Source organism: Halichoeres trimaculatus, unplaced genomic scaffold (genome assembly GCF_033239565.1).
Source record: "Halichoeres trimaculatus isolate MK-OKI-2021-1 unplaced genomic scaffold, fHalTri1.1 fHalTri1_scaffold_20, whole genome shotgun sequence".
Classification (NCBI taxonomy): domain Eukaryota; kingdom Metazoa; phylum Chordata; class Actinopteri; order Labriformes; family Labridae; genus Halichoeres; species Halichoeres trimaculatus.
This window is the reverse complement of record NW_027437198.1, coordinates 5,491,363-5,511,458: the sequence shown is the minus strand read 5'-3', so window position 1 is coordinate 5,511,458 and position 20,096 is coordinate 5,491,363. Positions and strand designations below refer to the sequence as shown.

The following is a 20,096-nucleotide window of genomic DNA, read 5'->3' as shown; positions in this document are numbered from 1 at the left end:
TTTGTTTTAATTGTAATTGCACTGCAGCGCCACCTTTTCACGAACACTGTCGTGAAGACGTGACTTCTAACAAGGTGTGTGTTTGTTTTGGAAATGAATGCAAATCAGATCAGAACAAATTTTCTTTGTTCAAGACAACTTTTTACTGGATACAACACAAAGACTTATAAGATATTTGTCAACAGCCAGGTAGCGCTGTAGTTTGAAACATGACAACAAGCAAACGTAGAAAGTTTGCACCATAGTTTAGTAACCATCTACAGTGGGGAAAATAAGTATTGAACGCATCAACTTTTTTTGCATCACATTTATTTCGAAAGATGCAATTCAAACAAAATTTCTACCAGACATTGGTATTAACTCAAATAATCCACACATGAAAAGAAATCACAACGTTCAGGCCCATAAATAATGACTATGTGGTATTAAGTACGACAACACAGGAAAAAAAGTATTGAACACGCTAACTGAGACTCATCTAATACTTAGTGGAGAAGCCTTTGTTTGCAATGACAGCTTCCAGACGCTTCTTGTATGTTTGAACTAATCGCCCACACTGCTCAGGTGTGATTTTGGCCCATTCCTCTGCACAGATTGTCTTTAAATCTGGAACATTCTTTGGTGCCCTCTGGTGAACCCTTTTCTTTACTTCTTCCCACAAATGTTCAATTGGATTTAAGTCAGGTGATTGACTAGGCCATTCTTACAGGTTGATTTTCTTTTTTTGAAACCATTTGAGAGTCAACTTTGCCGTGTGCTTTGGATGTTTGTCCTGCTGGAAGGTCCAGCCACGTCTCATTTTCATCATCCTGGTGGATGACAGAAGATTCATATCAAGAATTTCCTCATGCATGGCTCCATTCATTGCTCCGTCAATTATATTAAGTTTGCTAATACCATAAGATGAGAAACAACCCCATGCCATGATGCTTTCACCTCCAAACTTCACTGTTATAGTAAAGTGTTTTTTGGGTGATGTGCAGTGCCATTTCTCCTCCAAACATGGTATGTAGCATGGCAGCCGAAAAGTTCAATTTTGGTCTCATCTGACCAGACAACATTCTCCCAGTATTCTACAGGCTTGTCAAGATGCTGTTAAGCAAACTTTAAACCAGCTTCAAAATGCCTTTTCTTGAGGAATGGAGTCTTGCAGGCTTAGCGTCCGTAGAGGCCATGGCGGTGGAGTGCGCTGCCTATTGTTTTCTCTGTAACAATTGTACCTGCTGCCTCCAAGTCTATCTGGAGCACTTTGAGGGTGGTCCTTGGCTTGTTGAGTACTCTTCTGACTATCTTTCTGACTCCCTGGTCAAAAATCTTGCAAGGAGCTCCTGTGCGTGGCCTGTTGATGGTAAGGTGGTGCCCAATACTTATTTTCCCCACTGTATATTAGGGATGCACCGATACAAATCCTAGTATCAGTGTATTGGTGCCCCTCGAAGCTGGATGGGTGGGAAAAGGCCGGTCCATGGTGCCAATCCAGGCAGCCAGCCCTTTCCCTTTTTTTTTTTTTTTTTTTTTTAACAGCGCTCTTGGCTCTTGGATTCTTGAAATGTTTAAACTGATGCACTCTCTTTGGTTTTGCTACACTGCCAATCTTCAGGGTATAAAAGTTTACAAGTGAATTGAATTTCTGTAAATTCTGAAGGTTTGTTTTACTGGTAAACATTTGAATATTTTACAGTTTTAATAAATATTTACTGAAGTGATTCCATCTACTCATTTTTTGCAATTTACCCAAAACATTGCCAGTCTTATCCCACAGTAGAGCATGCAATGATATCGGAACGGAATCGGTTGATACCAAAAGCCCTAGCATTGGTATCGGAACCAGAAGAGTTGGATCGGTGCATCCATAGTATACCAAATACTACTGGCAGTCCAGTGCTAAGACATGTCCATAATGTGTTTCACTGTAACCTTAGCGCTCTTAGGCTTAATGTAGTTAGCTTCATCAGCAAATACCTGGTTGAATAACTTAATTTCTAGTTGATGCAGTCAAACAATTTTTCAGGGTCCCAAGCAACGAGTCCAAAAAGACATTTAACATCCTAAAATGTCCACAAATTGTAACCCTGGTTTGCCATACTTGCAGTTTCCCAGAATATGATGATTTAAAAGTTTCTCAAATTTGGCACAGTATCACTCAATCTCTGCCTTTCCAGCAGGAGAAATGGAAACATTAATCTGTACATACTCATTAAAGCTTTTCCTGGGCTGCCCCAACTCACCACTTTGTTCTGTTATTTCCAATTATCAGGGGCCGGGAATGAAAAGTATCAAATCTTGGAGCCTCTTTCATTATTTGACTCTGTTTAAACCATGTCTTCTTTGATGATACCAAATTATATGTCCTTAAAATTGATTCGTCTGAAGACGACTAATCCTGAAAATTGGATTTAAATCTATCTTTTAGATCATGAGACGAAAACATCCCTAGCAGAAAAAAATGGAGCCAAATGGTCTTTTCTTCTCATCCTTTACTTCTTAGATCTGTAAAGCACAGATATTTGCGAGGCAATGCATATCCCAGCACCGACATACCTGACAGAACCACTGAGCTGCTGTGAATTGGTTATACAACACACTGTCTTTCAAAATATCCTGGCCTGTGGAAAGGGTACTTATGTTTTATTTCTCATCCCTCAGTGATTTATCTTCAAAGGAGCTTTATTTTGAAAATAATAAATGAAAGCAGCACACAGAGAAGAACGTACTCCAATTTTTTTTTTTTTGGGGGGGGGGATTATTGGACAACGCATTACACCAGTTGCTTCTTCAGGTTCGCCTGTAAACACATGTAGATTCACAGCTGTGATGAATATCTCTGGTCACATGACTGACATCCAGATTTCCACAGTACAGTGTTACAAAATGTACAACGGTGTCAAAATAGCATGCCATTTCTGTTACCATAAAGGGATTTTAAATGTAAGGCACAGAGGTAAAATTAGGAATGAATAACAGAGCGCCTACACTGTCAAAAAAAAAAAAGTATTATACAGGAAATGGTCTGTAATTTTTAACAGATTTTTCCTGTTTTCTTATAAAACAACAAAATGCGAGTAGATTTACAGATATTTTCACTTATATTACACAGTAATAAAATCTGAATTTCATAGTTATCAACCCTTGATTTTAAAGTATTTTTTCTGTTTTTCAAAAACATTATAAAAAAAATAAAAAATATATATATTATAAAATGACATCCTGAATATATTTTTTTTAGGTATTATGCCAGCTGAACCCTGTACCCTCCTCACTCATGGTTGCAATTCACTGTTAAAAAAATGTTTAAAAAAAGTACATGAAATTAAGTTAATGTTAGGGCTGCACAATATTGGGAAAATGATATTGCAATATTTCTGTTTTTTTGCAATATATGCTGCAATATTTTCTTCAGTTTACAGCTTAACTCTGTTCAGCTGAATTTCCCTGAAATGATAACTTATTTACATTAGCAAAGAGTCTCAATCACGTTGATTTAAGTTTCCCTATGCAACCAAATATCACAGGTGTATGGGTTACATGTATGGCACATGTTAATATGCTGCAACCTCCAGCCTGTGTGTGAGAGCCAGAGGGACACAGCAGGAGTGTTCACATCAAGGCTTAACAGATGTGCAGTGGCTCTCAGAGTTTGTCCTCTTCCTGCTTTTTGCCTTTTCGTATAGGCTTGAATAATCTGTGAAAAGATCAAAACTTAGACCTCAAAAACAAACCCAGAGTCAGCACTAACAGATCTGGAAGCTTCTGCCTTTAACTACGATTGTGTTAAATATAGCACCATAAGTGATATTAACTATATGCAAATGGTCAGATTGTCAAAACCTCTGCTATGCTCCGCTCACATTAACCGAGAAGGTGCTCTGACTGTGAGTTGTTGGATGTAAATGTGGGAAAATGATGGACGCTCATTTGGATCAATAAGTAAGGTAGACAGGCTAAATAAACTCAATTGAACTCATAAACTCAAATTTATTTTTAGGGTCCAGACGGATCTTTTTTTTTCTTTTTTTTTTTAATATCACATAACTTCAGGATATTGATATTGCTTATGTGCATATCGCGATGACGACACGGAAGCGATATATTGTCTAGCTCTAATGTGCATGAATGACTTTTTAACATTATTTATAGCCTTTATTCAGGCGCTGTATGTGTCCTACATAAAATTCACATTTGACTTGTAACTACTAAATGAAACAGCTCACTTTTTTGCACTTCCTGAATATTTATTAGTTAATTTTGTTGCTTAATTTATCACAGTCATCACAGATATTTTGTGCAGGTTTGTGTATCCTTCTCTGACTAAATGCTAGCTAAAAAAAAGTTGTAAATAAGGTCATATTTGATATGTTCAGTCCGGGCTGAACACTTTCCCCTATAAGAGAAACTGTTCACAAATACCAACAGAAACAAACAACACAACAAGTTGGTAATAATCTCATGTTACGGGGAGTCATGTCAAGAGATAAAAACTTGAGCTGTGTCCCTGACCAGGTTCTCCAGAGAGAGTGAAATATAGAAAGGTGGCTCAGGAGGGTCTAACCGAACAAACACTCGGCACAGAAACTAAACAGTTGCATGGCGTTGCATCAGGTGTGCGCTCATTATTCCTGCTGGGGCCACATGGAAAACAAACAGTGTTAATTAAATCCCCTCTGCTTGTTAGGACTTGAGTACAACAGAGCCATACACAGAGAGCATCAGTGTCACAGTACCCAGCATTCAGAGGGAGAGATGGAGGTTTTATGGTCGTGGTATCACCCTCAGTGGAGTGCTAACCAGTGAAATACCCTTTCAGTCCACTGCCAGCCCACCAACACATTTATAGTTCATTTGCAGGTTAGCATTAGCATTTGCCCCAGAGTCACATTGAGGTAAAGATGATCTGATACGACTTTGTTTTTTCTCCTAATCACCTTCATTTCCTTTGAGATTGTGTGCTAAAAACTTTCTCAAACTTGTCCCCTTCATTCACCACAATCTGACTCTCCAATGTGTGTGTCTCCAGGTTGTCCATGAGCCCTGAAGAGCACAGCGAGTTCTGGAGGAAAGTCCAGTTCACGGTGGATAAAGACGTGGTGAGGACAGACCGCAGCAACCACTTCTTCAGAGGGGAGAACAACCCCAACGTGGAGATTATGAGGTCAGATTACTGCTCTTCATTCTCTCGTTCTAATCTAATCAATCCAGATCCTCATCTCTGTCTCTTTCACCCTCTCTGTCTGCCACCCTCTCTCAATCCATCCTTATCACTCCTGCTCCTCAGCGCAACGCACAGGCGTACCTATTCATTTCATATTCTGAACCCTGAGGGACCTGCAAATGAGTTTCATGCTTTATTGACTCTGACTAAGCCGTCTGAGCACTTTTGATGCATACTCAGAGCTAATGGCTTTCTAAACGAGGAGCAGGAGGATTTAAATAGCATATTAGTTTAGTGACTCTCATCCAGGCTCCTGATATTTGTCTTGGTATTACGTCCTGTGCAGGGTGATAGTAGAGCCTCATTCTGCCTCACATCTGTGGCTCTGATATAACTCCTCCTGTGTCGTTTAATAAAAGCATGTAATTTAAACTGATCACAACGACATCTTTTTATCATTTGCATCTTTAATTTTCTCAAAACAGCTGCACACATCGCCTCCCCTAAATATTCTCTTTTCTTAGCTTTTCCAAACGGCGTCCATTGTTACTGTTAATATCACACTAATAACCGCTCTTATGTCCTCAGGGTTTTCTCTTTGTTTGTACAATCCTTACTAATGCATGAGACCGCCAGGGAAGTTTTTCTTCAAAGTAGTATCCGTTAAAAAAAAGAAAGAAACAAGAAAAATCATTAATTAGCTCCCTGGTTACCAGAGGAGTTGGCATAGCAACAGCTAAAGCAGGCCTTGTCATTTTTTTCTGGGCATTACAGCAACACTGAAACACATGTTGGATCAGTCGCAGTGTTTGGGTGGGACCTGACTTTCAAGTGGTTTGGCAGGGCTGTAGGGTCGCCCCGATTTCTCTATTAAAGGCTGTTAAAAAAAAGTATCCAGACATGATCACCAACATTTCCTCGCTTCTCATCTCCCCAGGAGGATTCTGCTCAACTATGCAGTGTTTAACCCAGACATGGGCTACTGCCAAGGCATGTCCGACCTGGTGGCCCCTCTGCTCACTGAGATCCAGGATGAAAGCGACACCTTCTGGTGCTTCGTCGGCCTCATGGAGAACACCATCTTCATCAGCTCGCCTCGGGATGAAGACATGGAGAGGCAGCTGGTACGACCTTTGTGTCTTTCATCACAGGAGAAGAGAAAAAGACGTTTCTTACGAGGTGTAGATACATACCCTACACCCCGAGAGCTGACTGGAAGGTCAGATAGCTCCAGAAACCCTCTTCCAGTCTTTTTGATCACCGAATAGTTTAAAGAATTTCAAATTTTACCCAAACTACCGAAAGAAGCGTGCTGTAAGTGCTTTTCAACCAGAAGCACCAGGAACTTTTAGCTCCAGGAATTCCCTTTAAGGATCCAGATGGTTCCTTTGGCCAGTAGTGAAGTATGGAGAAGTAACTTAAGTAATTACACAACATCTCTGACAACAAAGATAATAGCAGCATCATCAACAGTTAGCTCAGAAGCATGTAACAGATTACTCACGAATAGACCAATTTACAGTCCACGTTATCAAAAATATGCGCGCACGCTTTGGCAACAGAGGCAGCATTTAGCACCATTTATTCAGACGAGTTAGCATTCTTTAAACACTAAATTGAAGCTGTAAGCAGCATGAAAATATGTGTTTTTTCTGTGGTCAGTTGTCAGGAGTGATACTTTACAATGGAGCCAACTTCTGTTGGGTTCTCACTGTTACAGAGCGACCGTGCTAACTGGTGACCTTACCTAAATGTGTCAGTGATTGTCAGCTGATAAGTCACCAGTTAACAGGGTCACACTTTACACTGAAACACCACTGACATCTGCGGCTGTTATTTAACGCGCCTTCTTTATCCAACCTCACTTAACCAGGTTTGACCACAAATGAATAACTTTAACTGTCGATACTCTAAAATCCATTTTTTTATTTTATGTGTTTGATGAAAAAGTTGGTTTTGGGCGGTAATGACCAAACATGGTCTCACCATGGAGGGTAGATAATTAGTCAACCTTTAAATTAACAGAGACAAATTATGTTCAAAGCAAAACTACAGTATATTATCAAACTATTAACCATCTTGTTAGTAATCCTTTACTTCTAGGGCTAGAATGAAAGGCATTTTGCTTGATTCGATTTTTTTACAATTTTTGATTTGATTTAAATTGCGATCTTTGATTTTTGCAATAATTAGTTTATTTTTTAACACCAGACCATATGAAAAATTGAATAATGATGGTGTCAACAGACTATATCAGGAGCATATCCTATCCATAAGTTTAGGGGATTTATGAAGTGGATCTGACATCTCAACTTTTTCCCAATCCAGTTTATAAACAAAAGCTGCGTTTCCACTAAGCACACCAATTCGGTTTGTCTCAGTGGCGTTTCCACTGACTTATCCAGGGACAGATCCCCTAACAACCAAGACGAGCCGTCCCACGTTTTAGGACCCTTTCGTATGGGTGCCAGACTGAACTGATCTTTTCTTGGAAGGTGGAGCTACAACACTGCTGACTGTTGATTGGTCGAAAGAAACGTCACTTACCGTGCGACAGTGCCTGCATTTCTCCTGATTGTTCTTTGTATCAAAGAGCTACATGGCAATCACAGAGAGGATGAAATGCTGCATGTCTTCCATCTATGCTCTTTGTTTACTGTGTTGCGATTTTCTTCTTTGTTGGATTTATCAGCAGGGTAAACTGTGTCACGCTGCTACGGCGTCACGCTATTGTTGCTGCAGCTGCTGCTTCTGGCATCCGGCTTACACACCGCCTACCACGAGAGGGCTCAGTTTGCTGTGGAGATCAGGCTTCACTGTACCAAACCGTGCCAAACAGTACTGAACCGAACCGGACTGCCTGGTGGAAATGCGGATAAAGACTAAAATAGAGGACATTAATTTGAAAAAAAAAAAAAAAAGAAGAAGATTTTTGAACAAAAAAACTTTATTTAAAATTGTTAAAACAAAAATCCAGATGCAGCAATGTTTTCTACCACCCCTATAAAAAACAAACCATTAATATTGTAATTGATTTGTCGCAGATCTCTTTAGTTTTCTGGCTCCTTTATTTTAACCCCGGCTCATTCTCAGCTGTTGCCCTTTTTGATTTAGGGAGGGTTTCTGGTTTACTGACACTAGTTCATGTTTTTATGTTTCACAGTCTGGTAAGTGTCAATGGATAATGCAGTCATGAGCATCAAGTAACTTCTGTGTTTAAACTCTTCTCTGGGTAGACGTTGGATATCTCAACCAAAAACGTCTGTCCGCTAAATGTCTGTCCTCTTGCTGACTGGTTTCTCATAAACCTGTGAGTCATTTACCATCCTTCAAATTTGTGCTATTTAGGTAAAAAATGCATTTTTGGTGGTTAACACCCTCAGGTGGCTTAACCAACCATTGTACTCCGCAGCACTTCTGTTGTGAGTGCAGTCGTAACTGTTTACAAGCACTAAATTGGTCTATGGGTTTGTTGAATCGACAAACTCTGGTGGCAGATAGAAAGGGTGTATTCTCAAGGACTCCTTCCATCAGTTGCTGTGAACTTAACAACCTGTGGCACATTCAGCTGAAAGCCTCCAATTTAGAAGGTCACTTTTCAAACTGTAACACCAGGAGCTGAAGAGACACAATCCAGCTCCCAGGCTGAAAGAAGACGATTGTTGAGAAAATGCTAAATCAAGGGAATTGAATAAAGTGTCAGACACTTTCAGCATTTGACCCCACTCTACACTCTGAGCAGGGACTTTCCAAGCAGTAGCTCAACTTAGTTTAGAGCCTGGTTCCTGCACCCTGTGAATGCCAGTCAGAGGAGAAATGTCTGATGATTTGCTTCCTCGTCTCTTCTTTTCAAATCTAGCATCATGCCTGGATTTGTGTCCAGTGCCACGTGTGAGTGTAGGAAAATTAATAATGTAAAATGTGTCACTAAAGGGGAATTTTCTGATCACCCACACCAAAGACTTCTTTTTCCTTCTCCTGACATAAACATTATTTTGAACACAGAAGTTTACACCTGTGTACGAATGATATCAAGCTGCCAAAGAGCATAACCACTGCCTTGGAATACCAACACATTGTAAGAAAACACTTGTACGTGTTTGTAAAACATGGTTTCCTCTCTGACCGACCCTCAGATGTACCTCCGGGAGCTCCTGCGTCTCATGCTGCCCCGCTTCCACCAGCACCTGACCCGGCTGGGGGAGGATGGCCTCCAGCTGCTCTTCTGCCACCGCTGGATCCTGCTCTGCTTCAAGAGAGAGTTCCCTGACACCGAAGCTCTGCGCATGTGGGAGGCCTGCTGGGCACACTACCAGGTCAGGGCACTGTCTGAGCGGCTGGTTTTGCATACACAAGCTCGTAAGAACAACTTTGCATAAATGAGTGCACGGAGGCGTTTGACGCTGTGTCAATAGAGCACCACAGTTTTTATGCTTTCCAGGAGGCATGCAGAAATGTGCGGCATGAATTGTCTGCCGTAAAGTCCGTGTTATTCCCCTAAATCCTGTCACCACAGGCTATTGTAATCCTCCTAAATACTTGTAAAATGTCATATTACATCCTGGTTTTGGATGAGGTTGATGTTTAATTCAACAGGGATTATAGAATCTTTCTGTAAAAATTTAATATTTCATACAATCCTACTTTTTGGTTTCTGCCACTTAAATTTAAGAGAGCTATCAGCAGCCTTTCACCAAAAGACCACTCTTTATTTTCAAGGGTAAACTGCAGCCTCAGTGCAGAGCAGGGTAATGAAGGAGTGACCAAAGGATGGACGCTAAAGCAGTTTTATGTTTCCCGACCCTCCAAAGAGAATAGCAGACTTCCTCACTGAGTGAAATAGCCACCTGCTCAAACTCTGATTCCCAGCTGCAGGTGGTGGCGAGAGAGATGATAGCAGAGGGAAACCTCGGTTTAGACGTTTGTGTGTCACATATCAGATGGAACAGAAGCAGAAAAAGCTGTTCCATATCTGGTTTTTCTAGGAACAGGACGCCAACGTACATCTTGTCTCATTTCTTTGTGAAATAATGATTACATGATGTGCTTTGTGTCTAGCTTGCATGGCTTTGTATTTTGTGTTATTCTACTTTTTTTTTGCATGTCTTGCAGGATTTTCTGTTTGTCTTGCATGTGCTTCATATCTTCGGTTACTTACCCTAATGTATTTTTTCCTTTTTTTTAGGTCCAAATAATTTTTAACTTTAAGGTGTGTTTTGTTTTCCAATAACTGACTCCCAAATCATCTTGTTTTGCTTTTTTATCTTACCTTGTTCTTTTTATGGGCCATTTACACAACAATGGTTTTAGGGTGAAACGCAAAATTTTTGTTGTGTTTCAGCCTTGTGTTTACATGGAAATGGTGTTTCAGCCACCCTAATACTTGAACTATTGAAAACGGCCTCCAGAGTGGGATTTTTCTGAAACGCTGCCGTGTAAACAGTAAGCCAGCGTTTTCAGTGGAAACGCTGACGCCACGCTTCCTTGCATACAACAGGACAACAGTACCGTTGTTACGATCGTCACAAACTACCGTGTCGTGCTTGTGCTGCTCAATCTGCTCAATCTGCTGACTGTCTTTCATCAAAATGAGCATCTGTTGCTCCACTTTTGAACTTAGTAATCCCCAATACACCAGATGATCGGCTCAACTCTACTTCAGTTTTCAGTCCCTCTGCGTTTCTGTGTAAGCGCAGATTTTTTCACTGCATTTTAGCGTTTTCAGATGAAACATGTAAACGGGGCCTTAGTAGGTATGGGTTTCAAATCAGGTACTTTTATAGGTACCAACAGAATTCTGTCTGAAGTAGACTACCAAGTACGGATTTACATAAAATCAAATGGTACCATGTTTCGGTACCACATTCAAAATACAAACACACAAAGACATAAAAAGGAAATTCTGACAGAAAGCAGAGTTTGAATTAGAATTGAAGGACTGAGGAAACGCCATCTTGAATTAAAATGAGGAAACACAGGAGCTACAACCAAAATAGTGATTAAATAATTAAATAATTAAGAATGAATAAAATGATAATCAATAAAATCAGCTAAAAGCCAGATTAAAAAGGTAGGTCTTGAGTTTTCTTTCAAAAATATAAACAGTAGGTTCTGCTCTCAGGTCCTCAGGTCCTGAATGCATCCTTGTGACTGTGAGGGAGTGGAAGAATACGTAATTTTCCATGCTGTACATAAACACAGCATTGCAGGGTTATATATTCATAAATAAATGTGATAAATTGAAAAAGTCTCAGATGTTATAAATATGTGCCTACTCTGTCTGATTCATTCCATCCCCTATCTGTTATTAATCATTGTTTTTACAGTATTTATACTTATGCATAACATTGTACTTATGTGTTTTAACTTTTGCACTTCTTTTATATTGTAAGGTGTCCTTCAGTGTCCTGAAAGGCGCCAGTCAAATAAAATGTATAATGATAATAATACAAATAATACAAATAATAATAATAATAATAATAATAATAATAATAATAATAATAACACCAACAATAATAAAAATAGTAATAATAATAATAATGAAAAATACACAAATTAATATTTACTGAAGTACTGAAAATTGGTACCATTGAGATCCAATACCGATTTCCAGGTACTGTGCATTAATACCGTATCATTTAAAATGTGAGAGGTAGCCATCCCTACTTTTAAGGTTGCCCTCTTTAAAAATCTGGCCTGGAACTATTGATGTTAACTAGCCTTTAGGCTAACTCTGGCATACCTACAGAAATGTTAATTAATATGTATTGGTCCTTTAAATTTAATAAAATCAAATAAAAAGATAATGAATAAAAGTGTGTTTACATTTAACTCTAACAATTAAAACACTTCTTATCATGCACAAACTTCACCAATGCTCTTACCTTTCTTTTTCCTTCAAACACCCTCTCAGCTGTAATTTTTCTCTCTTTTTATTTCACTGCAAAGTTATGTTATTTTTATTTATCACTTTTCTTTGACTTGTTTGTAAAAAACTGCACATGCTCCTCCGACAAGGTCAAAAACAGCCCTGATATTATCAGCTGAGATCTATTGTATGTTTCCTTGATTTGCACATTTCTTTGTTTTGCATTTTGACTCCTTCACTTCTGTTGTCTCCTCTTTTTCGCAGACGGATTACTTCCACCTGTTCCTGTGCGTGGCCATCATCGTTCTCTACGGGGAGGATGTGACGGAACAGCAGCTCGCCACCGACCAAATGCTGCTTCACTTCAGCAACCTCTCCATGCACATGAACGGAGAGCTGGTGCTCCGCAAGGTAGCGTTACACACACTCTTTGTGTGGCCTCCTCATTCAGATGCTCTGCACCAAAACATGAATATCCATTAATCTTGAAATCACAGAATAACGTATTTTTATGATCGTGCTCAGAATAGTTCCTCCGCGGCCTGCTGCACTGCATTAAGTCAAAACAGCTTTTGTTGTGTAACGCTGCAGCAGAGCAGCTCTCGTTGGCTTAAACCTGCACACAGAGGCCTTGAGGTGCTAAATGGGATACTGCCATGCCATGCAAAGATTTATGATCTGCATCTCTGCTACTGAGCGGGCGCCTGCGTCCTCATGTTTATGGATGCTTTGTTTGTTCTGCTGCAACCACAGGCAGTGTGTTTGTGTTAGCATGCAGCAGGCATAGCTCCTTTTGTTGTTCCCTGAGATTTTGCATCTGTTGTTGTCAGTGCAGGCACGCCAGTGTTTTAGCTTTAGGCTGCACACTGCCATGCTGACCTTGGCGTGGTTTTATTGTGTTTTTAATCGGAGGCTTATATTTTAATCCAGCACTTTTTAAAAAGTGCAGCTAACTGTTTCGCAGCCTTTGCTTCTTGTAAGTGTCTTTTGCTCTTTCACTTCACACTTCACATTTCAGTTTGTCTTTTTCTCCTCCAGGCTCGCAGCCTTCTCTACCAGTTTCGCCTCTTACCCAGAATCCCATGCAGCCTACACGACCTTTGTAAACTGTGTGGCCCCGGGATGTGGGACAGCCGCTACATCCCCACTGTGGAATGTTCTGGTGAACACCCGGACTCACAGAGCTGCCCCTATGGAGGCACCTCCACCCCGCAGCCCTCCTCACCCTCTCCAGCCTCCACACCCTCCTCACCAAACCCCACTCCCACACCTCCATCTGAGGGCAAAAGAGGCTCCAAAAAGCGTGATATTTTCACCTTCCGGAAACAGTCCTGAGGCAGACGGTGCGGGGGAGCTTGGCTGGCCTTCGCTCGTGTTAGATCAGCAAAGTTCTGGATCCATCTGCTGGATTCCTGAACTGTTCGCTGCCCTCTCTCTGCAGTCCCTGCTTCTAGTTGAGGCAGATTTGATCACATGATGCTTTCATGTGGGGCATTGTGGGACACTATCTTACTCAGAGGGTTGCAGCGTTCAAGCGTCACTTGGATCCGTGGACGACAGTTTGCTGCTGACACGCAGGAGGTACAGGAGGTGCTTTATTCGGAACAGACAATCATCAGACCGTGTCGGTCTGGAGCTCCTTCAGGTTCAAGTCTGCTGCTGGCTTGGCAAACTTCCACGGGTCTTGCGTGCAGAGGGTCACATCAGGGTCTGAGGCAACCAGCCTGAGTCCGTGCAGACTCTGACTCTGAGGGTCAAATGAAACTAGAGATTCATTCATATGACTTAAAAAACATCTCTGTGTTCTCACAACCGATTGTATCTGTGAATATCAGATTATATACAGAATGTTCTTTTCTCAAGGCTGAGCAGGACCTTTTTAACATGAAATCTGCACCTTTGGTGTTAAAAAACGAAGGGTTCAGCGCCAAAATAGGTTCTTTTAAGTTTCCTTCAAATTCATTCCCAAACAGATGAATGTTCCCAGTCAGCAGATACAAATACTTAGCAATATTATAACCTTGCATGAGTGATTCTTGACTTATATGGGGCACAGCGTGTGTTTAATAGAAACACTTCTGCCCAAACAGAGGTAAGAAAGTATTTACATGACAAACAGCTCTCATCCAGACAGGGCTGGTGTATTTCCTCATCAGACTGTGGTACGGAACATTCTCATATTTTCTTGTGTCAGGCAGGAGGAAGCTCAGTGTGTTTCCTTCTGATAAAGTCAGGCGGTCTTTTTACCTATGAGCCATACCAGTGTGATCATTTCAATCTTGTTTTGTTCAATGTGAGTTTCCTTAATGAGGTATTCAGAGGATTAAACTTAAGCCAGAGGAGAAAAAGATCATGATGTGTTTAAACTAGGGATGCAGGATGTTGACATCGGCAGGTAAAAGCTTGAAAAGTAAACAATCAGGGTGAGCCAAGCTTTAGTCCTCAAACCGGCAGCACAGGTTTTTTTGGCATTAAAGCCTGAAAACGTCTTTAAAAAAAATGGTATCAGGAGACATGAAACAAAGTAGAAATTTCTTTGAAATGTGCACCTTAACCGTCAATCTGAAGCATGAGTGTCTGAAAGTAAAGCACAGCTACAGAGTCTGTGAAAATCTGTCGGCAGGGGCCACCAAAATCAAAGAGCTTCAAAAGAAACCGACTAATTGAATATTTCTCTTGGTAGCCGGCCTTTAACGAAGAGGAACACTCTAAGAAATGAAATGTTTAATGAAATGATTTTACTTAATAAGCTATGTCAGCCAGTTCCATAGAACTGTTTTTTTTTTAAAGCAGACACACAAAAAACCATGACTGTGAACAACACATATTCAGTAAATCAAACTGAATGATCTTACTTTAAACCTACATGATATGACTGTATTACTTAAACACAGCAATATTATGTTGGATTTACTGAGCCCACATTATGTTAACTTAATATGACTGAGTTCAACTAACTCAACATAAGTAAACATTGTTAATGTGGTGGGTTGTATTAATGCAGTACCCCGGGGTGTTTGTGCTTTATTTTAAATTCTGCCCAAGTATTAATTATTTAAAGTTACCTGAAAAAAAAAAAAAAAATTCACATTAAACACTGTTTAAACTAATAGGGAAATGTCCGTGCCATGGGTAGTATAGACAGCATAATTATAATAGATTTTAATTTAAAGTGCTTTTCTTAAAACCAAGGTCACTAACAATTGAATAAAACACAGTTAAGAAAAAAACAACAAAATAAACACAACAAAAACAAACAAAAGTAAAGTTAAAATCAATCAGCAAGATTGGAGAATGCAGCTTGGGATTTGAGTCTTGATTTGGACAAGGCCAGAGAATCAGTTACCATGTGTGGCATAGACAGCTGTCAGTGTCATGTGTAGCACAGACAGCAGGTTTGTGCCATAAGAATAAAAGATTTTAATTTAAAGTGCCTTCATTAAAATCAAGGTCTCTAACAATTGAATAAAACCCAGTTAAGAAAAAAACAACACAATAAACACAACAAAAACAAATAAAAGTAAAAAAGTTAGTTAAAATCAATCAGCAAGATTGGATAATGCAGGCTAGGATTTGAATCTTGATTTGGACAAGGCCAGAGAATCAGTTACCATGTGTAGCACAGACAGCCGTCAGTGCCACGTGTGGCACAGACAGCCGTCAGTGCCATGTGTAGCACAGACAGCTGGTTTGTGCCATAATATTAATAGATTTTAATTCAAAGTGCCTGTCTTAACACGCAAGGACACTAACAATTGAATGAGACACAATTAGGAAAAAATAACACAATTAAGAAAACAAAAACAAACGAAAGTAAAGTTAAAATGAATCAGCAAGATTGGAGAATGCAGCTTAGGATTTGAGTCTTGATTTGGACAAGGCCGGAGAATCAGTTACAATGTGTAGCACAGACAGCCGTCAGTGCCACGCGTTGCAAAGACAGCCAGTTCATGCCACATGTTGCACAGACAGCTGTCAGTGCCACATGTAGCACGGACAGCCGTCAGTGCCACATGTAGCACAGACAGTCGTCAGTGCCATGTGTTGCACAGACAGTCGTCAGTGCCATGTGTTGCACAGACAGTCGTCAGTGCCATGTGTTGCACAGACAGCGAATATCATCACGCTGAAGCTCATTTTACAACAGGGTCTCATACCCACTGTGTTGCCTCGACACTTCAGTTACAAAACCCCATCATAACAAAAATTAATTTGCTGAAACCATTATTTGAAATGCAAAGAAGCAGTTTTTTAAGTTTAGTTACAGAGATTACTTTATTAAAATATAAGGAAATTTTAGGTTAGCTTGGATTTATACAAGGTGATGATATAAAATGAATAGTGAAATATCTCATAGTAGAGTATCTTTGCATGCATGTTAGGTGGTTATGTTCTTTTTAACCAACTGTTTTGTAGCCTTGAAATCCACAACTTAATTCCAATGAAACTTTGCTAATTTTTTTTTAAACGTTAATGTTTTATTAATTTTAACAAAACAAAGTTACATAATGTGAACAACAGAACTATTTCACTTCTTAGAGTGAAGATACAGGCGTCTGCAGGCTGGTAATCTACCTGGATCTGTATCATTATGCTTTCGTTCAACATCATGCATCCCTAGTCTCACCCTGGCAGAGAACCTGAAGATGTTTTACTTGAAGTTTTGTCTCCTGTGCTGGACAGTGTTGTTGTTTTTCTTTCTCTCTTCACTCTCACCTGAAACTGAATGACTTGGCACTATCATCACTTCAGAATCAGCCCACATGAATGTACTTTTCTGCTTCTTTTCACTCCATACTTCCAAGTGTAAGAATGAATGTGCACATAAACTAGAGTGACCTCTAAACATCTGGTAATGAGTTGGAGGGCAGCCGTAGATTCCCCCTCCCTCCCTCACCCCCTCGCCTCCCCGGGCTCGACCGGTCTCTTTAATTATAGCAGTCATCATGGGGGAAACCTGGGAGAGGGAAGAAGAAAGAAATCCGGCTGTTGGGACTCTAAAAGAAAAAAGGGAGAGATGTGGAAAGGAAAGGGACGATTTAAGCATCATATGGGGATGTGTAGTGATCTTGCCTCTGTGATTTGCAAATCCCAGATGTAAAGATGGTCTCCGCTCTGAGGCTTTTCCCCGAGAGCTTGTGAGTGACACCCCCCCGGGGATGAAAACATCTTTAAATTGCTCCTAAAATGTAGCATTAAGACCTTCAATCAGCCTCCCTCCACCCGCCACCCCCTCCTCTCCGTCTCTTGTGGTCTCACTGGCTCTTTCACTCAGCGAGCAGTCTCTTTAAATGACATTCATAACTGCTCCTTTCCCTATTAGTTATCATGTGCAGCTGCTCGCTTAAAATGCCTGCAGAGTTTTGAAGATTGGGTGGCAGCGTGGAAATGAGCAAAGTCAGGGATGCACGATGGAGAAGTAATGGAACTGTGTGTGTGTGTGAGTGTGTGAGGGAGCGTGTGCATAAATGAACTCATGAATTTGATTAAACCTTGTTGAAATCACTTCTCTGCACAGACACTGAAAGTCACGAGCCTCATTAATGACTTCTTCCTTTCTTTAAAGGGGTTTTTGATCAGAGTCACTAAATGTGTAATGTTGCTGTAGAGCTCAGTGATAGGATGATGGATTACGGTTCACATCTCAGTAAAAACAGAGCCTATTCTTAATCCTGGTATTAACAGAAACCCACAGTCATACTTTACAGAACTCCAGAAACGGTTTGCTGATCACCAAAATGTACCAACTATACAATTTTTAATGCCTTTCTGACAATGGATGACTTGTGATTGTGATCTAATACCAACTGAAAACACTGCTGGGATTTTCACTTTGATTACTTTTCATCATTAAACACTGCTCAGATTATGCATAAAGCCTGTGTTTGTCTATTGTATTGAGTAAACCACTGACACAAAGGGCAACAGAAAGGCACGTTCTACTTAGATGATTCATTAAGGAGCATATTACAGGTTGAAAACAAAGGATTCAAGGTTTTTTATTTGTAGATGGGCTGACAGTCCAGACACATTGAAAATCTTGTGCGGGGCTCTATCAGAGTCAAAGACAAAAGATATAAAGGGTATAAGGATACGTACAGAAGAAGATTTAAATAGGGTATTGTCACGACCTGGCTCTAGGCCATGACAAAGACACGGAGACATATGGTTTCAAATTAATAAAAGGATAAATTTATTAACAAAATATAAGTTCAAAAGATTCACAACAGAAGCAAAATCAACTAAACTAACAAAGGAGATCAATAAAGAAACTCAGGTGCAAAGCGAGGGAGGACTGTGCCCAGCCAGGCCACACTGAGCCTGGTAGTGCTGGTGGAGGGCGACCCAGGAAGCGTGTGATGGCCAGAACTTATGCACCTGGGGGATCCACCCAGGTGCACAAACGCCTCCCACAGGGCCTGCAAGGACACACATTACACAGAGAGGAGAGAACATACAACTGCAGCAGCCCTAGTGGCAGGAGGCCGTCACACCATCCCCCATAAAAGCGGGGTTCCAACCCTGGAACACAGCAATTCCTTGACAACCGAAGACCAAACTTTCAATTAACAAAACAATTTTTAATAGAGTGTGTTTTTGTAATTAGCTAACACTAACCCTTTTTTTTTAATCATATTGACAAACTATTTACAAACTTACCTAGTCACTTTACCCTTCTGTATTACACACGACAAAACATCCTATACTGACTACCAATATCTCAGCTTAACCTGCCCTACCTTTTCCCACCTCACCAACCTGGTACCTAGGAGCAAATTAAGAGGGGTAAGGGAAGATAAGCATGTTGGGCGAGACAATGACAACAGCACAGGGAGAAATCACATGGCTAGATCTACTCTAAAGGTGCTCTAGACAGTGCATCTGCCACCACATTGTCAGAACCCTTCATGTACCTGATATCAAGCCAGTGTGACTGCAGAAGAAGTGACCATCTAATTAATCTTTGATTAGGACACTGTAAGGAATTGAGGGAAGTGAGGGGGTTATGATCGGTGAAGACCACGACAGGTACAACACCAGATCCGAGCTACACCTCGTAGTGCTTCAGTGCCCACACTAACGCCAGAGCTTCTTTCTCGATGGTGGAGTAGTTCAGTTGATAAGAATTAAACTTTTTGGAAAAGAAACTCACTGGTTTCTCAATACCAAAGTCGTCAGTTTGCAGTAGTACTGCCCCCACCCCCACATGACTGGCATCAACTTGGATGATAAAAGGACGATCAAACCTGGGAGCAGAGAGAACAGGTGTGTTACACAACAAAGTTTTGACTTTTACAAAGGCCTGCTGGCAAACAGGAGTCCACACAAAATTTTAAAATAGAGATGATAAACACTTTAAAGAAAGAAACAGTTTAAATAAAGAATATATACAGTATCTCACAAAAGGGAGTACACCCCTTACATTTCTGCAGATATTAAATTATATTTTTGCATGAGTCAACACTGGGGAAAAGACACTTTGACACAATGAGAAGTAGTCAATGTACAGCTTATATAACAGTGTAGATTTAATGTTCCTTCAAAAAAACTCAAGATACAGCCATTAATGTCTAAAGCACTGGCAACAAAACTGAGTACACCCCCAAGTGAAAATGCCCAAATTGAGCACAGTCAGTCATTTTCCCTTCCCAGTGTCATGTGATTCATTAGTGTTACAAGGTGTCAGGTGTGAATTGGGAGCAGGTGTGTTAAATTTGGTATTTCAGCTCTCACACCCTCTCATACTGGTCACTGAAAGTTCAATATGGCACCTCATGGTAAAGAATTCTCTGAAGATTTGAAAAAAAAGAATTGTTGCTCTACATAAAGATGGCCTAGACTATAAAAAGACTGCCAACACCCTGAAACTGAGCTGCAGCACAGTGGCCAAGACCATCCTCATCCAGAGGTTTAACAGGACAGGATCCATTCAGAACAGACCTCGCCATGGTCGACCAAAGAAACTGAGTGCACATGCTCGGCGTCACATTCAGAGGTTGTGTTTGGAAAATAGACGTAGGAGTGCTGCCAGCATTGCTGCAGAGGTTGAAGGGGTGGGGGGTCAGCCTGTCAGTGCTC

The 20,096-nt window shown here is 40.5% G+C and overlaps 1 protein-coding gene across 2 annotated transcripts in view; it reads left to right on the top strand.

Moving 5' to 3' along the window:
* tbc1d16 (TBC1 domain family, member 16) overlaps window positions 1-17,878 on the top strand; it is a 43,498-nt gene extending 25,620 nt beyond the window's left edge. For both annotated transcript variants that reach the window (XM_074697119.1, XM_074697118.1), the window contains exons 9-13: window positions 5,015-5,149; window positions 6,087-6,273; window positions 9,286-9,465; window positions 12,282-12,428; window positions 13,056-17,878. In XM_074697119.1, the coding sequence (XP_074553220.1) occupies window positions 5,015-5,149; window positions 6,087-6,273; window positions 9,286-9,465; window positions 12,282-12,428; window positions 13,056-13,352 (946 nt within the window). In that variant the 3' untranslated portion in view covers window positions 13,353-17,878. The remainder of the gene's footprint in view (window positions 1-5,014; window positions 5,150-6,086; window positions 6,274-9,285; window positions 9,466-12,281; window positions 12,429-13,055) is intronic.
* The last annotated feature ends 2,218 nt before the right edge of the window (window positions 17,879-20,096 follow it).